Below are 20,345 nucleotides of genomic sequence, written 5' to 3'. Positions count from 1 at the left end.
AAAGGAGAATGCGGCTGGGACACACTTTCTAGGACAAGCCCAATTTCAATATATATACACTAACTGAAGAAAGAACTGCATCATAGCAGTGATCACATACTATTGTCACAGGGCTGGGAAAATGCAATACCCTCAACACAGAAGTGCTTCTTTTCAGGGTCCTTTCCATCTCATTGTTTTAGTCCTCATGTAGGGAATGTCTTAATGACCCAAGGAAGGGATACGGTGCAAATAAGTAAAGTTTCAGAGCCCTGCTTTTGGTCTGCTTACCTCCTCAAAGTCTCGCAGGCTCTGACTTTGGGCTGTGGAGTTCTGCTCAAAGCTTCTTGGGAGAGAGCTCTCCACAAGGGATGTTTCCAAGCCACTCGGAGCCTGAGGCTGCACCTGCACCATGTCCTCTGCCGTGGAGGTTTGCAGCAACACGCTGGAGTTGAAATGATTCCAGGTCTGTGGTTGCACCTGGTGATTCTGCTCTGTATTATTAACAGGCACAGGAGTGAGGGGAGAGAAAGTCAGAGGAATTTCTGCTTCACAACCAAACTACATGACAGCCTCAGACAAACACTATCTTGAAAGCACAGAGGATGCGACAGTCAACTTAAAAACATTTCCTAGAAAGCCAGAAGGCTCTGGGCATTTTCTCTGATGACAGTAAGTGAGCTTGCAATGCCCTCTCTCACTGTCTTACATATGAATTTTGTTTGTGCAGGACAGAAAACAGAAGGCAGCCATTATAAAAGCCTTTATTTGTGAGCTGCCTATAGCCTGTGGAATCAAGCCGTATATCAAACAGATAGATAGATAGATAGATAGATAGAGAGAGAGAGAGAGAGAGAGAGAGAGAGAGAGAGAGAGATGGCATTCTAGCTAAGGCAGCTTTTAGCTGCTTCTGAGTTTGTACGAAAAGCAAAAGACAAATCTATTCAACAAATAAATAGATAGGAATGGATCATGGTGAACCTCAGCTCCACACTCCCAACTGAGGATGCAAAGACAAAGCACCACACATAGGTGAATCAAGTGGGAGAGAGTACCATGAATCAAAAGATGACTGCTGCACAGGTCTCTCTCCAGTCCTTTTTAATACGCTGTATTACATCCTGATTAATGAAGATGGGACTGCAGGGATGTACCAGGAGCTCTCACACACCTGCCGCAACCCACCTGCATGCATGCTGTTGTGCAAGAGCTATTCTTGTTTGCAGTGCTGCCTGTGCTTCAGAAGTGCTTTGTAAGATCAGCAAACACCCTCAGGAATAGAGGCAGGTTAAAGTCAGATGCAAATGAAGCCCTCAATGGCTGTTTTTAATAGAGAAAAGCTACTGCAGGAAATTGCATATTTTATTTATTCCTCAAAGTTGCCCCAAACATCCATCTCTGGGTGGAAGAGCAATGGGTATTTTCACAGAAGAGCAGTGGGTACAAGAACTGCTTAACCCTTTCCCTGCCTGTCTGTTTTTTTTTCTACCACTCCTCCCATTCATCCGTCACACACTTCAGTCCCTCTCCCAACAGGGGGATGTCTTGTCTACATGTACGTTGCTGGATGTAGTGCTGCCAAGGCCAAGCCTAGGAGAGTACCACTCTCATTCACAGTGACTGAGCATCTGGATAAAGGGCCGCCGCTAATAACAGGCAGCCCTACAGCAGGGATAGAAGCAAAATCTCCCAATGCAAATGCAGACCGCAAGCCAGACCTCCACCAACACAATCACCACATATCCAGCTGTTTCTCAGTGGAGTTGCCAATTATCATACAGACTGACTCAGCGTGAATCAGGGGAGCCAGTGTGGTGTAGTGGTTAGAGTGCTGGACTAGGACCGGGGAGACCTGAGTTCAAATCCCCATTCAGCCATGATACTAGCTGGGTGACTCTGGGCCAGTCACTTCTCTCTCAGTCTAACCTACTTCACAGGGTTGTTGTGAGGAGAAACTTAAGTATGTAGTACACCGCTCTGGGCTCCTGGGAGGAAGAGCAGGATATAAAATGTAAATAACAACAACAACAACAACTGCAGGTCGCTCAGCATCAGGTAGCAATGAAACCATACCCTGCATGGGGATAGAACAATTAGGGAAACAGTACCTGCTACTCAGCTGTCTGTCCTGACCTTGCATTCTGTCCTGACCTCAGTCCTGAGCTGACAGTCAGCTCAGAGGAACCAGCCTCAGACTCTGACACCAGACTGGAGCCTGAGTTTGCCAGTTGGGAGACCTCAGAACCAGACACCCTGGAATCAGACCCCTGAACTAAGCCTTGAGCCAGAGGCGTAACTATAGGGGGGCAGGGGGGGCACGTGCCCTGGGCGCCATCTTTTCTGGTCACGTGGGGGGCGCCGCCATGACCAATTTTTTTAAAAATTTTTTAAAAAATTTGTTAATACAAATGTTTCCTGCTCAGTGCAGCAGCGCTGCAGCAGTCAAGGGAGCGCGTCAGTGCCCCCTTCCCCACGAGCGGTCTCTTCCGCGCCGCCTGCGCCCCCCCCATTGCTTTGCTGGTGCCTAGCGGCCAGTCATTGGCCTGGCTTGGCGGCGGCGGCAGGCGCTTGTGAGGAAAAACCTAAGTATAATGTAGTATGTTGGGGGGGCGGGGGGCGCGATGGGGGGGCACCATTTCAGTGCTTGCCCCGGGTGCCGTTTTCCCTAGTTACGCCTCTGCCTTGAGCTCAAGCCCTCCAATAAACCAGCTTCTCTCTCTCTCTCTCTCTCTCTCTCTCTCTCTCTCTCTCTCTCACACACACACACACACACACACACACACACACACACACACACACACACACACACAGAGACACACACCCTGCAGTCTGAGTCTGGAGGTATAACAGACCTGATTCCACTTCTGTCCCTTGTTGGAGCAAGTTGCTCACTTGGAACTATCTAGGGTTCTTCAACTTTGACTGGCTTTCTTCAGTATTCCTGATTCCGTGACCGGCATTTTCAAGGGCACAGATGCCCTATCAGATGCCTGTACAATACAATGCAATGCTGTGCAACACAATGCAACACAACACAACGAGGCTGTTCTCACAAGCAACCAAGCCCAGGCTTAAGCAGTCAAACCTGTGATCGGCTGCCTGTGAGAGCTGCTGAGATCTGCACGGATCCCAGCAGTGTTGTGGTGCCGAACCCATGCCTCAGCCTGGCTCATAGCTGAAGTTAGGGGTCCAAATGTGCTCTTAACCCTGACTCTGGGATTATGTGTTAGCATGAGCTGCTTGCAGCTCGCGCTGACATGGAGACGGGTGCCTAGAGCACCTGTTCCCTGGGGGAATCCCCCAGTGCACTGCACTCGGCATACAGTGCACTGTGGGATTCATGGAGGCTGGGATGGGTCCTGGCCTCTGTTTACCAGTGAAGCTGGGAGCAGTGCAGAGAGTCGTGTGGGCATGTGGGCATGCAGCTTGCGTGCCACCTGGGCTACAAAGGGTCATCTGGGGGAAGGAAGATTGCCTTCTCCCACCCACCTGACTGTATGCACGCATGGTTGTGTAAGCAGCTCCAATACTCTCTTGGATTAATCAGAGCTGGCTCCAATCTGATATTTTGATCTGTAAACAGTTCTAGTAAATAGCATGCAGGAGAGTTGAAAATACCTGGGATCTGGGGGTGGGGGAAGCTGGGATCTGAAAAAACGATGGTGAAGTTAGGATTAAAGCTTCCCTTCTCCCTGCCATGTTTCCAATCCAGATTGGTTCCCATGCATGCTATTTACATGAAAAATAGGAAGCATGCCAGGGCCAATTACATGATTAAAATCCCACCTGGTTTGGCCCTTACACTGATTATACTGAGGAGAATTTAATCACAAAGCGCATCAGACCAAAATATAGTCCAAATGAAATGGTCCTTACCTGTCATCAGATGCCCAGTTCTAGGAACCATCTTGTCCTTGCTGGTCTCTTCTCTGCCCTGCAAGAAGAACATATTTGCAAACATAAATGTACAGTATTCAAGCTTACAGAAAAAGCGCCTACAAAGCAGAGCTCCCTCTCTCACAGAGCTTGCTCACACATTACACTCATCTAGGAAATAGGACTGTATAGTTTGTTGGATTATTCCAGTTCTTTACTGTTTGTAGAATTTCCACCAATTTTTTCCCCACTGCAAGGAAAATTTGGGGGGTTCTGCTTGGGGAGAACACGCAAGAAATTATATAGGAAGCAAAATACAGTATTTCGTTACAACTAGCAGTGTTTTGGCAGAGGTTCCATATCCTACCAGAGACATACAGGAAGCATTCATGCAGATAACCAGTGGAGCTATTTTGTGAATGTTGTCTGCTATCTTACCAACACTAAGAGCTGGTATCAGGCATCACCATCCTCAGGCAGCTGCCAAGGAGAGCTCCAGTGTTCTGGAAGCAACAACTGGGTCCCTCTGCTGTTCTTCACCATCACCACAACTTGCTCACTCAGGACGAGGAGCAGGAGCATCAGCATCCAAAAGCTAACCTGCCCTCTTCCTCCAGGTGGTGGTGAAGCTCCCCAGTGCCACCCAGAGGGAGAGGGAGACTAAGTGAGTAGTAGCTGTTCCTCCTTTTTTCCATGCCACTGCTGGCTGCTCACCTGCCATCTCCCAAGGTGAACAATGTTGCTAGCACTGCTTTTCTGCAGACCCCCAGAAGTGTCTCTGCTTATGTTTGAGACTACAGGCATGTGGGTTTCACTCTTGACATGCTCAGGAGCCTCACAGTATCATGAGCCCTCTGTTCGTTGGCATATTGGGGAACAGTCACTTAGTAGGCAGTGGGACAGTTACCTCTAGATTTAGTAGCTGCCAAAGCCAGATTGAATGGGAACTAGCCTTGCACCTTTCCCATGCAAGGATAGGGATGGGCCCGGACCGGTCCGGACCTTGGTGGTCCGGATTGGGGGTGGGGGGTTGCTTTAAGAGCGGCGGGAGGGTTTACTTACCCCTCCCGCCGCTTTCCCGATCTGGCGCCGTAATTAGTAGTGTAATTGGGGTGGCAGGATATCTCCCTGCCGCCCCTTCCCCGCTGCGACTCACTCGGCAAAGCTCCCAGTAATGCTTTGCGCGCGCGCGAGCATGTCAGTGACGTGAACCGCATGCACGACGTGCGCGCGTGCAAAGCATTACTGGGAGCTTTGCCGAGCGAGCCGCAGTGGGGAAGGGGCGGCAGGGAGATATCCTGCCGCCCCAATTACACTACTAATTACGGCGCCAGATCGGGAAAGCGGTGGGAGGGGTAAGTAAACCCTCCCGCCGCTCTTAAAGCAACCCCCCCACCCCATTGCCGGACCGCAATGTGGCGGTTCCGTGCACAGCTCTATGCAGGGATACCTAAGTAGACTCCTGAAGTTAACTCACAAAAGTTAGCTCTCTGTTCAAGGTCTCTCTGCACGATTGATCCTCCTTTTTTTCACCTCCCTTCCATAGATGCCTCAAAGGAGCTAAAACCCAATTACCCCAGTGGGGAACTCAGATAAGACGCTGTGATGCAAAACTCCCTCCTTATCAAAAGAAGACTAAAGTGAAGATAGAAATTCAGAGATGTACCCATTAAAACACTGATTAGTTTACTAGGTGTTTCCAACCTAAAAGAGTTACAGTGTTTGCACGTCCAATCACTCCATTTGCATCGACCCATTCAAGCACTGTGTTGTAACACACAGCACAGCAAACATCAGCAATGGGATCTTTTGAGATTCCCTGGAACTGCCTTACCCAAGTCGAAAGAACAGCAACTGGAATGTTTTCTCAGAACATTCCCCTGCTAACTGAGCAAAGAAACACCTTTTAAAGTGGGGGTGCTCTTATATTTAACAGGGGGAGAGTAACTGGCCCTATCTAACCCCAGCACAGCATCCCTCCAGTGGCTGTTGCTGGTATCTGTCTTGTGTTCCTTTTTAGACTGTGAGCCCTTTGGGGATAGGGGACCATCTTATTTATGTATTTATTTTTCTATGTAAAGTGCTTTGAGAACTTTGGATGAAGAGTGGACTATATACCACTCTTCCATATTTCCATAGTAGTAGAACATGATTTGGGCTTTAACTGCCCCTGGATTCTTGAGCCAGTGTGCTCGACTTGATCTCCAGTGCCCCTCAATTGGTTTCCATACTTTGGAATCACCTGTTACTTGGACGCTACAGTGGACACTTGCCATACCTGGCCGTGTTTTGCTCTGCAGGCCACCCTTGCTTCCAGGCCCTAGATCGGTTCCCTTGCCAGATCTGATCTGCACAGCCTTCCTTGCTACCGCTTGGAGCTGACTTCACGAGAGCAGACACCCTTTAGCTCTATCCCTGCCATCTAACCCCTTTGATTCCTTGATGCTGCTTGCCACCTTCTAGTCCGTCCCCGAAGAAAGAGACCCTTTGGTTTCGCCTGAGCTACAAGGATCCACCCGCCAATAAAGGAAGGAACGAGGTTGTATGATAACTGCTGCACCCCAATCTAGGCTCCCTCTATCCCTGTTTTCTTCTCTCTTAAATCCAAGAGCCTGTTTCTCTGAGTCTCCTTTTTCCCGTTGTCCTAGAAACTACTTTAATTCGGACAGTAAGCTAAATTTCCTCTTAGCAGCCATATGGTTAATCTTGTAACGTATTTTTAGTAATAACATTGCTTACTCCATTGTACCTTCAAATAAAACCTTCTCTATTTTGAACATCTCTCTCTCAGTTTGCCATTTTTCCTGTAACCAACACTTTGCACAAAATCTATTCTGATGTGGAACTGCTCCACTCTGAGCTAATTTCCCCACACAAAGCCCAAACACAAGTTGGGGTATTCACCAATCACCCTGGGGCAGTTCCATTAACACAAGCAGGTGGCAGCAATGGCAAAAACAATGAGGAGCTGTCATTGTCACTATTGGTGGGATACTAAGAAGAGATCTTGCCTAAGAACCCCCAAAATCTGGAGCCAGACTTGTCAGCCCTCAGCATCTTGTTGGGGATCTGTTTACTGTACATATACAGACCTGCACATAAAAAACATAAGCAGCACCATTTACAAAACACACTGCATTTTGCAAGATTCTTTTTTAACACTCATGGGCATTGCAATATAATAGGGGAGCTACTGGAAGTATTGTTCCACATCTCTGAAAGATGTGGCATAATCTCAGACTGATTATCTTTATTTACAACCCCTGCTAACTTGGCAAAGATGCACATTTTAACGTGGTGATTCTCTTTATTTAGCAGGGGGAGAGTAACTGGCCCTATCCACCCCAGCACAGTATCTCCAGTGACTGCTGCTGGTGTCTATCTTATGTTTCCTTTTAGACTGTGAGCCCCTTGGGGACAGGGATCCATCTTATTTATTTATTATTTCTCTATGTAAACCGCCCTGAGCCATTTTTGGAAGGGCGGTATAGAAATCGGAAAAATACATACATACATACATACATACATTTTAAATTAAATTGAATTGGATGTTAAGTACTGGATACCCACATGCTTATTTGGGCCCTAGACTCTAGGATTATCACTGAATTATTGTTCCATTCAAAATAGAGGTTATTCCTTTCTATTTTTGAATAAACAATCTCCCCCTCCCCACAAACATAAAACCACCACCTCACAAATAACTATAAACATAACAGACATATTTAGATTTTTGCTATTTCATGTATGATGCCCCCCTACCCCCCCCACCCAATTCCTGGCCAATAGTCAGGGATTATGGGAGCTGCAGTCCTACAACTGCTGGAGGGCCAAAATTGTGCAGCCCTGCCATAGGCCCTTCCACCATAATTTTTCTGACTACAGGCTTGAGCTGCCTCAGATTAACAAGAGTGTGTCAGCACAACTCGTTCTATGAATTTAGTACTCTTGCCCACCTCTGGAAGCAAGAAACAGACACACCATATGAGACCTTCAAGCAAGAAGTTCCCAGATACTCTTCTCTGAACATGGAAATCCAGTGCCTGAGTGCTAGGATCGGAAAACAAAAACAGACCAGTATAGCAATAGCACTTCTATGCATCTAAACACCCTTCCAACTTTGTACAAATCTCCGTGTACTCAAACTTGGTGACTTCAGATTGATATCACTTCCATGACCAGACTGCTTAATCTTCAAAAGTTGACTGGTCAATCGTTGGAGAAATCCCCAGACACCCTAGGGCTGCAAACCAGGATTACATATTCCATGGCTACCTAGAACAGGCTACCTTCTACACACTACTGCCACAATGCCTCCACCTGCACCACAGCCCTAAAACTGGTTCTCCGGTGCTGGTGACACAAAGACTATCTCACCAGAACTGTCTGAACAGTTACTAGCCCAGGTGCCTTTTCTGCCCAGACATTTGTAATACTCCTTAGGTCAGTAGCCATATCCTGCATTAAATTATAGACAGGTGATATTTTACTTACCACCAATCTTGCATTAAAAAGGAATGATGAAAAATCAAGAGGATGGTCACCTCAGTCCCTAATCATCCAGAAGTGCAAAGATGGTGGAACAGCCAGACCGGCAATCCTTCTGGTGCCAGTTAATGATAGCAAATAGACAAGATACCAGCAGCTGGGTGGGAAAGTCTGGACAGAAATGGATGGCCCCTTCTGTTAAATCAATGTTAGTCCATTAGTAGGTCAAATTCCCTCCTTTTAAGCTTCAGAAAGGGGCCCTAAATTGCACAGAAACAAGTAGGAGAAATGCAATAGACCTTTGGGAGGGATGGAGCACTCAGGCTGGACTGCAATCAATATGTGAAAGTACACTCAATAGTATCGTGTCACTAACACAAGCCAGGAGCCAGCCCTCAAGTCGTAGCCAGAACTGAATGAGTTCCTTTCCAGGTGACTCAGTATAGCTCAGTATAGTCACAAGGCTCTTAACCCACTGACTGACCAAACCCGCCAAATGAGCAATAGTCAGGAGGGCTGGAATTCGACACTATGTTTGTCTTCATAAAACCCACACACTGTGATTGAGCTCCTTTTTGCAGGTCTGGATTCATCGGTGTAAATTGTCCACTACATACCACTTACACAGTTGCACAATTTTGTTTGGTCTTGTTAAAGAATCTGAACCTGCGGGATTTGTGTTTGTGTCAGGTACTATTAAGTATTAGTTGCCATGGAAAAGTGCTGGGAAAATATGAAAAACAGAAAATCAGTGAGGGGTCCATTACATGCAAATAAGTCTCCCCTTTCCCTGCACAATTTCTGGAATCTCTATTCAGAACTGCTTTCAGGCAGGCCAGTCCTGTCTTGATACATTAGGGGCCTTTACACCACAGTATAACGCAGTCAAACCAGCAGTATAACAGAGTTGCAATTCCATGATATTGCAATTCCATGCAATTCCAACAGCAGAATCAGCAGCACAACAGGTATAGAAAAATGCTATTGTAACAAAAGTGACAGACATGTCCACAGTGTCTGTGAAAACCCCACTGCCATCTACAAATCATGACATTGCACACCCGCTACTACCATACCTGGAAGGCACCAATCAATATGTGGTGGCATCAGAAAGCCAGGATTATGTTGCCCTACATCATATACATCCTTCCCACTCACACTGCACAAACGTATTTCAAGGAACAGGTGACAGTGCCTTTCTCACCAGAGGCCTTCCATGGGCCCTCCACTCACTCCCCTCCATTATGAAAACTATCTGGCTACTCTTACCCTCTGTTGAGCAATAACTGCTTAAAGAAAGAGGATTACTGGTCCACAAGAGGACCTGTCAATTTATCCTGGGATTGCTAGGTTTAATATCAAAGATTTGGATGAAGCTTTTTGGCTGTCCATGAAATATCTACTGCTTGATAATTTTATTTTTAATAATGTTTCCCACCAATTTACATGGAACAGTTGTTAAACTAACTGGCCTGTAAACCACGCTGAGAACTTTTTTGTTGTTGAAAAGTGGTTTATAAGATGTAGTAGTAATAGTAGTAGTAATTTTCCTGACTCCCCCTGCAATCTCTTTTTAAAATAAGTGGATGACTTCCTGACTAATGAAGCACATGCATTAGGAGGGTCTGTGGGGACACACTGGGAACCCCAACACAACTCCCCCCGTCCTCCTGTGTCACGCTCTTGCAGAAGAGGGCTACTTCTGATTTGGCAGTGGTCTGTTAGAGAGGAAATACATCGCTGAAGATCAGCAATGTGTTTCCACTCTTACACAGCACTTCTGGAGTGTGAGCAGCTCTCTGGCGTCTTAGCCCTTTTGCATGTGCACAAAAGGACCAGGGGAATTGAGCGAGAACGCCCAGCATCTCTCCGCAGATCCTCCTAATGCATGTGCTTCATTGGTCAAGATGCAAGCCAGTGTTATATTGGCTAATCTCCAATCCTCCAATAAGCAGGTCAGTTTTAGTGATGTTGCATATTTTGTTAGAAGATCAACCATTTCAAAGTCAGGTATACTTGACTTGTTTAATAAGTGAAGTGTATGCCATCCAGACCCAGTGAGTTTCATTTTTTTTTAATCTGTCAGCTTCATCTCTTATCTCTATTTGACTCAGTTCTTCAGAGATGCCCACCTAGCAAATATCATTTCAGAGATAGGCATCTGTTCAACTTCTGCAGTGAAGACAGACACAAATAATTCATTCAGCTGCTCTGCAATCTCTCTGGCCTCTTTATTTTTTCATGTCTTTGTCATCTAACAGTCCCTGATGCATTTTATTATTATCTTTGTGATCTTAATAACAACATGCTTCTCCAATTCTTTTTTGCTTCCCTTATCATCAGCTTTCATTTGTCTTGTCAACGTTTCTACTCTTCCTTTTTGTCCCCCTCATTTTGGGCAAGACTTCCTTTTATAGCTTCCTTGACTCCGCTCATTAGCCATGCTGCTGGCAGCCTCCTGGACTTTGTACTTTTCTTAGCCTATGATCAACATACTAGCTGAGATTCTGTTATCTTGATTTTGAATAACCTTGGGACATCTTGGAAGGATTTTACCTGTTTGGCTCTCAGTTTGAAAAATCACACTCAGAAGTATTAACTTTTAGGGTGATCAGAGGCAAAGGAGTTCATTTAGCTCCAGCCCACATGGTGTACCATTCAGAGTGTCAGACTAGGCCTTGGCTGACCTGGTTCACTAAGCCATGAAACTCACTGGATGACCCTGAGTCAGTCGCTCTCTCTCAGCCTAGCCTCCCTTACAGGGCTGTTATAAGGATAAAATAGTGGGGATCATGTATGCTGCCCTGAGTTCCTTAGAAGAAGGGTGGGATTAAAAGTATAGGAACCCTGCTTTGCTATTCTGAGGATCCTCACATTTCTGAGGATCCTAATAATACTGGAACGGAAAAAAAGATATTGCCAGTGAGAGTCCACAGGAGGTCAGTCCTGACTTTAGTTTTCTTGAACAATTTTAAATGAATACTTTCAATATAGAAGTAGCAAATACACATCTAATGCGCATATACTCAGGGGCGTAGCAAGGTTGGACCGGGCCCAGAGACAAGATTTTAAAATCCCGCCCCACCCCCCACTGAAGCTCAGCTCATGAAGTAAAGAAATCTTAAATGAGGCTGAATAGTGGTAACAAAACACATATATCTATATCTATATCTATATCTATATCTATATCTATATCTATATGTATATCTATATCTCCTATGTGCCACAATAGAACATCATCCTAAATTATTTTTTTAAAGGTTTTGTAAATTGTGGACTATGCAAGTCATTTAATGGTTCTAGGGGAAAAACCATGCTGTTTACCAGAAAACATTCTGGTAGCTCCAGGGCTTAACACTCACATCAGTTTCGGAGGATGAATACAACTGAAGGAAGCCCAGGCGGGTGTGCGGCTGGGGTAGTCAGTCATGTGACATGCCTCTGGGCCCCCCCCAGGCAGTGGGCCCCCAGACAACTGTCTCCCCTTGCCCTATTTTAGTTGCACCTCTGCTGTAGTACAACACAGAATCAGGGAGAGGGATGACAGAAACTTCAGGCAACATGATAAACCTTGAGAATAATCTCAGAAGAATGAATATCTGTGTTGATGAGAAGATAAAATTACAATTTAAAAGAAGTCCCATTTCCAGAGGGATAGCCAGCTCGTCTGTTGCAGCAAAAAACACTTTTTGGCACCTTAAAACAAACAATTTAGCATAGCATACACTTTGGTGGACTAGAACCCGCTTCATCAGATGCCTGCTGTTACCCTCAGCAGGCAGGTTTACAATAATCAAGAAACCTTCAGTCCAAGATGAAAGTGAAGACGCCTACAATTTTCATTCATGTTCCAAAAGGCATGGAAAGTGTGAGTTAAGCTACATGTTTTAACTTCCATGCCATGTTAGCAGTGAAGTCTTTTGTCTCACATATCATACTGGTTTGCAAATCAGACTCCAAGCACCCACACTTTGCCTTGATCTTTCCGCTCAACATTAGGATCAGGGGAGGGGATCCACCCAAGCAGGAATTGAACAGATGCAGCTTTCCCAAATATTTTCTACATACACATACACACCTAGTGCATTTCTGCCTGCTGCAGCTGTAAAATTCACAATGCCCCCCACCACAGCAGCTAGCAGGACTGTTTTGTTGCCTTTTGCCACTTGAGGTGAAAGCAATGAGCCACTCTGCCTCCCTCACCTGTTCCGCCCCTCACCCAGCGCTGGTGCTGACATCATCCCACTCCTGCCAGCCCTACCCTCTGCCTCAGCAGTCCAGACACAGGCACAGCCACTCTTCCTCACCTTCTGAGTGCACTCTGTCCTCTGGATCCAGCAAACAGCTTTAGAGTCTTGCTGGCCTCTGCTGAGCCTCACTGCAGCTGCTACTCCAAACACCAGAAACTTTCCCAGACAGCAGGTTTTACCACAGGTTTTCTGCAAGGCTTTACTGCGAGTTTGAAGTTACCCCCCCCAAAATGACACAAAAAGTGGATTTTTTTAACCCTGAATATAAATCAGGATACACTCTAACACGCGATTAAAAACCCTGAATTGTGTGTGAAGTGCTCCCTGATAGCTCGCAGAGACTTCAAGGTAAATTTGCTCATATGTGAATGCACACCTCCATTCTGGAGAAGATGCAAACTAAAAGTCAGGTGTAAAAAAACTTTCTCTCCTGCTCTATTTTTTCCCCCAGCACCAACTTTGCTGAAGCACCAACTCTGGTGCTGAAGAGAGAGCAGAGCTCTCTTTCCTGGTGGCCAGAGCACTCCTGGAAGGTGAGACTGGCACGGCAGGGGAGGGCAGTCATTTGGGCTGCTGAGTAGGGTAGGACCAGAAAGGGGGCGGAGCTCTAGGTGAGGGGGGAAGCACACAGGGAGGACAGCAGAGGCAGCAGAGGTCAGGCAGCAGAGCCTGAGGTCATGTGGTGATCCCACATAGGTTGGTGACACCTACCATGGGTTTGGGTTTTTTTGCGGGGGTTGGGCAAGGTACCGACACTTGCTGCCCTGTGATGCTGCATGAAGCTGTTGCCTCACCTTGCAGCATGGAGGAGACACCCTGGGCAACAAGTTTAATGAATGTATAGGCAGAAATTTTGCAAATGCAGCATTCCTAATCACAGAGACATATGCTATGGTAGCAATCGTGATACATGCTATCAACAGCCAATAATGCCCTTCTACCGTCTATATAAGACAACATTCATTCTGTATGGAAAAGTATCAACGGACACAAATATGGCATGAGAAATGGGAGCATTCATAAACTAGTGAGATAACTTCAGTTTCCCAGAATATTCTACTGCCAACCTGAAAGTTACCATTCTTCAACAAAGGAACTGCAAAAGGAGGCTTAGTTTCATAACCGCTGAATATGTATCAGTTTTTATTCTATCTGTTCAGGATTCAAGCCTAAATTTATAAACTTGATAAATTCTAATAACCATTTTCCCTCTCACTACCTACAGGTGAACCTCATCATTTGCGGATCCGACTTCTGCGGTTTCACATATCTGCAGTTGGGTAATTGACACCTAACCTTGGCATACACATAGGAACATAGGAAGCTGCCATATACTGAGTCAGACCAATACTGGTCCATCTAGCTCAGTATTGTCCACAGACTGGCAGCAGCTTCTCCAAGGTTGCAGACAGGAATCTCTCTCAGCCCTATCCTGGAGAAGTCAGAGAGGGAACTTGAATCCTTCTGCTCTTCCCAGAGTGGTTCCATCCCCTAAATAATATCTTACAGTGCTCACATGTGGTCTCCCATTCAAATACAGCCAGGGTGGACCCTGCTTAGCTAGGCAGACAAGTCATGTTTGCTACCACAGGACCAGCTCTCCTCTCTTGGACAGCAATCCCCGATCTTCCTCATGGGGAGGAAAAGGATAATAAAGGGTCATTTCCAGCCGCCATTTTGAAGAGAGGAGCCATTTTGTGGCTCATTTGTTTAAATCATTTTTTAATGTGTTCCCCACCACCACCACAGATTTGGGATTTAGGAGGGGCATGGCTAGACACCTGGAGACCTGTGAAGCACAGTAGGGCACTTTCTTTGCAGTTTTTAGGCCATTTGCCACCATTTTCAGAGCCTCCAGGAACCCAAGTCCCAATGATTCAGTATCCACAATTCCATTATCTGCAGTTGTAGTGGAGAACAGAACTCACACAGATAACAGGGTTCACCTGTACAGTAACTTATCATAGCTAGAATTGTGAGCTCTTCTGGACAGAGATTTATTTCATTATGAATGCTCATGGTTATAGGCAATTTTGCAGTGTCCATCATCCCATCCCATCAAGCATGAGTCTCACTCCTGTGAAATAGCCATTCCTTTTCAGACCATGTTTTTTCTGACCTAAAAGCACTAGGTGAAAAACTTACCTAACGCAGAAAGGTGTAGTGATCTATTGTGCAATTTGAGGAGGAGTGGTTTCCCAAGTAGGTGGTGGCATACGGGAGGATTGGCTGCCAAGATTATGCCCCACCTTTCCACACCTGAGTGCACCTTTCCATTTTGCCACTTGACTTCTGGTCTTTGACCTTTGCAGTTCCTTTTTTCAAAACACATAAACAAAAGCAAAAGCCAATTTTATTATCACCAGGATATTCCGATCCTGCCCCTTTTTAATTTTTTTTAAATCCCATATTCACCTGAATCCAAGACTAGGTTTTTTCCAGGTTCTTTGGTTTTAAAATTGAGGAGGGGGGTTATCTTAAATTAAGAGTCATCTTCCTTTTGTGTAAGTACAGGAATAACCTGTATTTTATCAGGTTAAATGGTTAATCCGGTTATTTTTTTAGGGGGTCAACTTAAATTCATAGGACCAGGTCTCACGATCAGTGAGACCCGGTTTGTGGTGGTGAGTGGGAAGAGCAGGCTAAGCCCGCTCTCCCCGCTCATGAGGGGGAGTGCGCCCTGGGCGGCCAGATCGGCCGCCCACACAGTTGGCCCCCGTAAGCTCCAGCATGCCCTGTGCGAGTGTGCAGGGCATGCTAGTGAGACCCCTGGAACCGGGAGGCAGCTTTTTGCCTCCCCTCCGGGGGTCTCCTCATGAGTAGCCGTGGCGCGGAGCTTCGCTGCAGCTACTCACGATCCAACAGCCGGGGTTTGCGGAGCGCTCACTCCGCAAACCCGGGCTAAGGGGCAGGCTACTTGAGTGGGTTAGCCGCTCAAGAGCCACCGGGCTCGCAGCCGAGCCTGGTGGTTCTTACGATTATCAAAAATTGGGCTAGGCTCTCCTAGCCCGATTTTTGCTAATTGTGAGAATAGCCCCATAGTCTTCTATGCGGGAAAATATGGGTAGATGCCTGCTCATTGCTGTTAATGAGAGTTACTCCCAAGAAGAATGAGGGGAGAGAGGAGAATCACTGTTCAGCAATCTGGATGTGTTTTGTTTTTTAACATTGTTCCCATCCCCACTGCTTCAACCACAGGAACTTAAATAGCAAAAAGTAAAAAATTAGAATTTTAAAATGTGTCCCTATCTGCCTGAAATTCAGGAGGCATCATGGCCTCAAAGAGATCCACCATGTGTGGAAATTTCATCCCACTTTGATAGGAAACAAAATTGTAACACGCATTTTAGTAATTTCCCATTATAGTCTATGGTCAAAGCAAAAAGAGTAGCAATATTTGCTTCTTCTACTCCCCCAGTAACTTCAAGAGAGCAAAAATGCCAATTAAACATTAAAAACAAACAAAAACACCGCAGAAAAATGTGTTCTCAACAGAACAAGGTACTGTTCTGTTACTGTTCTGTTAAAAGGTACTCACTTATTTGAAAGTGAGTGTCATTCATTCGGTGTGGAGATGGTGGCAATAGGAGGGAGAGGGGGAGGTACAGACATGGGCCTACAGTTAATAAGACAAAGGGAGACAAATGTCTCCTGGTCCACAGCCTTTGAGGGGCCCCCAAGGGACGGTTGCCCCTCGCCCCTCACTCCAAGAGACTCCAAGACCGAACAGCCTGCCCCTGCTCGCTGCCATGCTGCTTACTCTCTCTGTAGTCACTGCAGCTGCAGGAGCAACAGGCAGAGAGAGAGCAGCTCAGCTCACTGTTCTGGGTGGGGGGGTGGATCGGGGTGGGTGTGCAAGGACAGTTGTACTCCCTGTGAGTTTTCATCCCAATTGGCATTTCCTCAGCTGCAGCAGAGTCAAGAAAGGGTTAATATTCTCTCTGCTAGTCCTACCCTCTCCCAGAAGGAGCTTCCTGATTGGTTCTCCTGGGGTCTTGTGCTCCCCCCCCCCCCGCGGCTGTGATCAGCATTTTGGGTGGGAGTTGCTGCTGAGTGAGTCAGGATGTGGCAGAAGTTGGCTGTTCGGCTTGTCTCCCCCCAGAAAAGTAAAACCAAACACCCTAACCCTTGCTTAGCCTGTGTGTTTCTCTTCAGAAATAATATAAAGTTGTGTGCATGTGATGAGAGAGAGAGAGAGAGTTTTACATGTGTGATTTGCTTGAATGTGTGTTTTACTGGAGTGCTGGTCGCTATTATAAAGTATCCTCTGTCCTGAAGTAGCCTTTTTTCAAATGGTATAAAAAGTCCCTTTTGCAGACTTTTCTAGCATTTCTTGTATTTTGGACTTAAGAGGAGAAAAATTGCCCCATTTCATTTCCCTATGGCTCACCCCAACTTACATTCCTCGTCCTGAGTTGGGAAGGAGAGCTGGTCTTGTGGCAGCAAACATGAATTGTCTGTTAAGCAGAATCCACCCTGGTTTATATTTGAATGACAGACTAAATTTGTGAGCACTGTAAGATATAACCCTAAGGGGATGGGGGAGAGCAACTGCATCCTTGCATGCAGAAGGTCCCAAGTCCCCTCCCTGGCATCTCTGAGATACGACTGAGAGAGACTCCTGCCTGCAACCTTGGAGAAGCCACTGCCAGTCTGGGTAGACAATCCTGAGCTTGATCGACTAATGGTCTGACTCAGTAGAAGGCTGCTTACTATGTTTATGTAAGTTTCTGATGTTATTATCTGCCTGGAATGTTTTAATCAGCTCCAAAAGATGGAACAGAAATGTATAAACTAGTCTGCAAGTTAAGGCCCCTGTTTAACACTCTGACTTTGGCAAGCAGCTAGTTTGGTTAATCTAAGGCATATGTTAGTTCCAATCTCCAGGATATTTGGAAGGAAATGGGAAGCCTACTGTGACTATCTAATTAACTAACACTAGATGCTGAAGGGCATCAACTCACACTGAGTGGGAGGAGGCAATGGTAAACCCCTCCTGTAAGAAAACCACAGGGCTCTGTGGGTGCCAGGGGTCGAAATCGACTTGACAGCACACTTTACCTTTACTTTTACCTTTACTAACTAACACTCAGGCAATCAATATTTTACAGTATAAGAGCATGAAAGCAAAGATTAATTCAAATTTAAATAAACAAAACTTAGACAACAGGGAGTTATTTATTTTTCTTATTATTATTTTATTTTTATAGGCCACTTTTAACCATTAATGTCAAATACAATTGCTATTAAAACAGAAGACAGATACATATAATTGTAAGAAACACTTTTTCCCGTCCATATTTATGGTGTGTGTGTTGTATCAATAGTGGCACATAAAAATGCACATGCATGCACACTGCCTTGATACTGCTGCCCATTAAAAAAAACTAATTTCACTCACTGTTATTCAACAGGACATATTGGTAATTATCTGAGATGCTAAAATCTTCAGATCTATTATCTTCCCACGGTTTGATACCTCCTCCCATTGATATTGTTGATGCTGCCTTTTACTTTGAATGTGCAATATTTACTCTGGGCACTTACAAATGTGCTCCTTGTAATGCCACCTAGGCAGTGCCTGTCTGCTGTATGGAATTACATCACTACCACCACATCAGCATGCTTTTGAGCACTTTCACAATGTTATACTAGTAAGAAGAGGTCAATAGTGTAAGATGGTGTGGCCCATTGTCCCCCTTTTTATGGTGTGACTCATTGTCCCTGTTTATGTTCACATTGTAAACATAAAACAACATCTATACAAAAAGACTGGAACAGTAATGCTAACAACAAGCTACATGTGCAATCACTGTGCAGCTGTATAACTGTTCTAAAAATAAGTCAGATTTCCCACATTATTCAATGCAATGTTTTAAGTCTGGGGGAAATACCAGTTGACTAGGGGTGTGCGGAACTGGTTCGAATTGAACTAGGTTCAAAACCTCCGCCAAGCTGGAAGGCAAATACAAGAAGATCCCACTCATGGAAAGGCTTTGTCCTTGTGACTCTGGAGAGGTGGAAACCATAGAGCATGTGCTCCCCTCATGTCCCTTTTATAAAGACAGCCGTGACAAGCTCATACCTCCCCTGCTTCTCAAACACCCTGGTCGCTCTAGTCAAGTCTACACCAAGGTGCTGCTCTCAGACAGCAATCGGACTTCCACGTACAGTGCTGCCAGGTTCTGCGGGGCAGTGTGCAAGATCTGCCGGGTCCTGATTGTCAGTCAATAACCCTTGCAGTGGATTTTTAACTACTGATCATTTTACCTGATTGTATAATTTTAATTTGCTCCTCTACTTTACATGTTAGCTTTTATATGTTATCTTAACTATCTTATATTTTTAGATGTCCTACTTTTAAAGATAGTTGTATACTTACCCTTGTTCTGTCTCGACTCTATTAATCTCCCTACAGCTTCTAGGATTATGCTGCTGTATCTTATTTTATTAATCAACTCACAGTTTTTAGAGTTGTATTTCACTAATCCTAATATAATCGTAATCATAATCATAATTTTATAGGCTAATTTGCACAAAGGGTTCGCAGATTAGACATGCATGGAGTATAACATGTAAGGGCTGTGTTGTTTCTTATTTGAATGCATAATATCTGTTCTTGTATGTACTGATTGCTACCAGTAAGGTTTTTTTTTTAATTTCTTATAAATATTTTTTAGACTTTTACAAATGCAATAAAATTTGGAAAATTAATTTTTTTAAACAGGCAACTCTGGTCACTGCATGAGACCCATCATGGAGAAGGATATTTTTCAAAAAGGGCATGGATCAGAGTGACAATGTTATTTGCCTGTCTCATCCTGTGTCCAGAGGCAGCTGTCTATTTGGGCTCTTAGGAATGTGTTGTTCTCAGCTGCAGTTATGGCTCCTGTGGCCAAGGCAAGAACTCTGCCTATCAGGTTTTGTGGGTGACAGACTTGGTGAGACTTCAGCCTGCAGAGAGGGGTAGCAAAACCAGATACTTAGAACTGCATCCACTGAGGGTCAAAGGAGACTTTATATGGGTGATATTTGAGCCTGGTTCATGTGTGTTTTAAAAACTGAAAATCAACCATTTTTGGATAAAACTGGAAGTGGAAGTCTAGAAATAGAAATTGAAACTGGAAGTAGAAGATGGAGTGCTTAACCCTTTCCTTCCTGTGGTTTGTCTACTCAAACTTGCTTTCAAATTGGTTTCCCACCTAAATGGGAAAAAGGTACAAGGATACTGCAGGAGAAAGAAACAGTAGGAAGGAAAAGGATTAAACAGGCCTTCCCCTATTGTTCCTTTATTCCTAATTTCAGTTCCTGAGGCTACTTTTCATTAAAAAGGATCACTGGTAGACTGATTATTATTATTATTTACATTTTATATCCTGCACTTCCTCCAAGGAGCCCAGAGCAATGTACTACATAATTAAGTTTCTCCTCACAACAACCCTGTGAAGTAGGTTAGTCTGAGAGAGAACTGACTGGCCCAGAGTCACCCAGCTAGCATCATGGCTGGATGGGGATTTGAACTCAAGTCTCCCCAGTCCTAGTCCAGCACTCTAGCCACTACACCGCGCTGGCTCTCTGATTCCTGCACGTTTCACTTAACTCTTCTTTTGGGGCGAGAGGGCAAGCCAGAAAGATACTAACCCAACAGAGAACAGAATCTGTCTCATTCCCACCATCCATCAAACCCAGTGCTAGCTGCTAAAACAAAGACTCTTAAGCAGAAGTGCACCTAGGTAATTTTGGAGCCTGGAC

At 45.2% G+C, this 20,345-nt stretch overlaps 1 protein-coding gene across 5 annotated transcripts in view; it reads right to left on the bottom strand.

Moving 5' to 3' along the window:
• LOC128323928 (myomegalin-like) overlaps positions 1–20,345 on the bottom strand; it is a 207,932-nt gene that overhangs the window by 176,203 nt on the left and 11,384 nt on the right. For 4 of the 5 annotated variants that reach the window (XM_053247878.1, XM_053247875.1, XM_053247874.1 and 1 more), the window contains exons 2-3: positions 3,856–3,913; positions 271–473 (exon numbers count right to left, since the gene is read on the bottom strand). In XM_053247878.1, the coding sequence (XP_053103853.1) occupies positions 271–473; positions 3,856–3,886 (234 nt within the window). In that variant the 5' untranslated portion in view covers positions 3,887–3,913. Of the gene's footprint in view, positions 1–270; positions 474–3,855; positions 3,914–14,738; positions 14,909–20,345 lie in introns of all 5 variants that reach the window. The other variant, XM_053247877.1, reaches the window with a different exon arrangement.

Source organism: Hemicordylus capensis, chromosome 4 (assembly GCF_027244095.1).
Source record: "Hemicordylus capensis ecotype Gifberg chromosome 4, rHemCap1.1.pri, whole genome shotgun sequence".
NCBI lineage: Eukaryota > Metazoa > Chordata > Lepidosauria > Squamata > Cordylidae > Hemicordylus > Hemicordylus capensis.
This window is presented reverse-complemented; position numbering and strand designations above follow the sequence as displayed.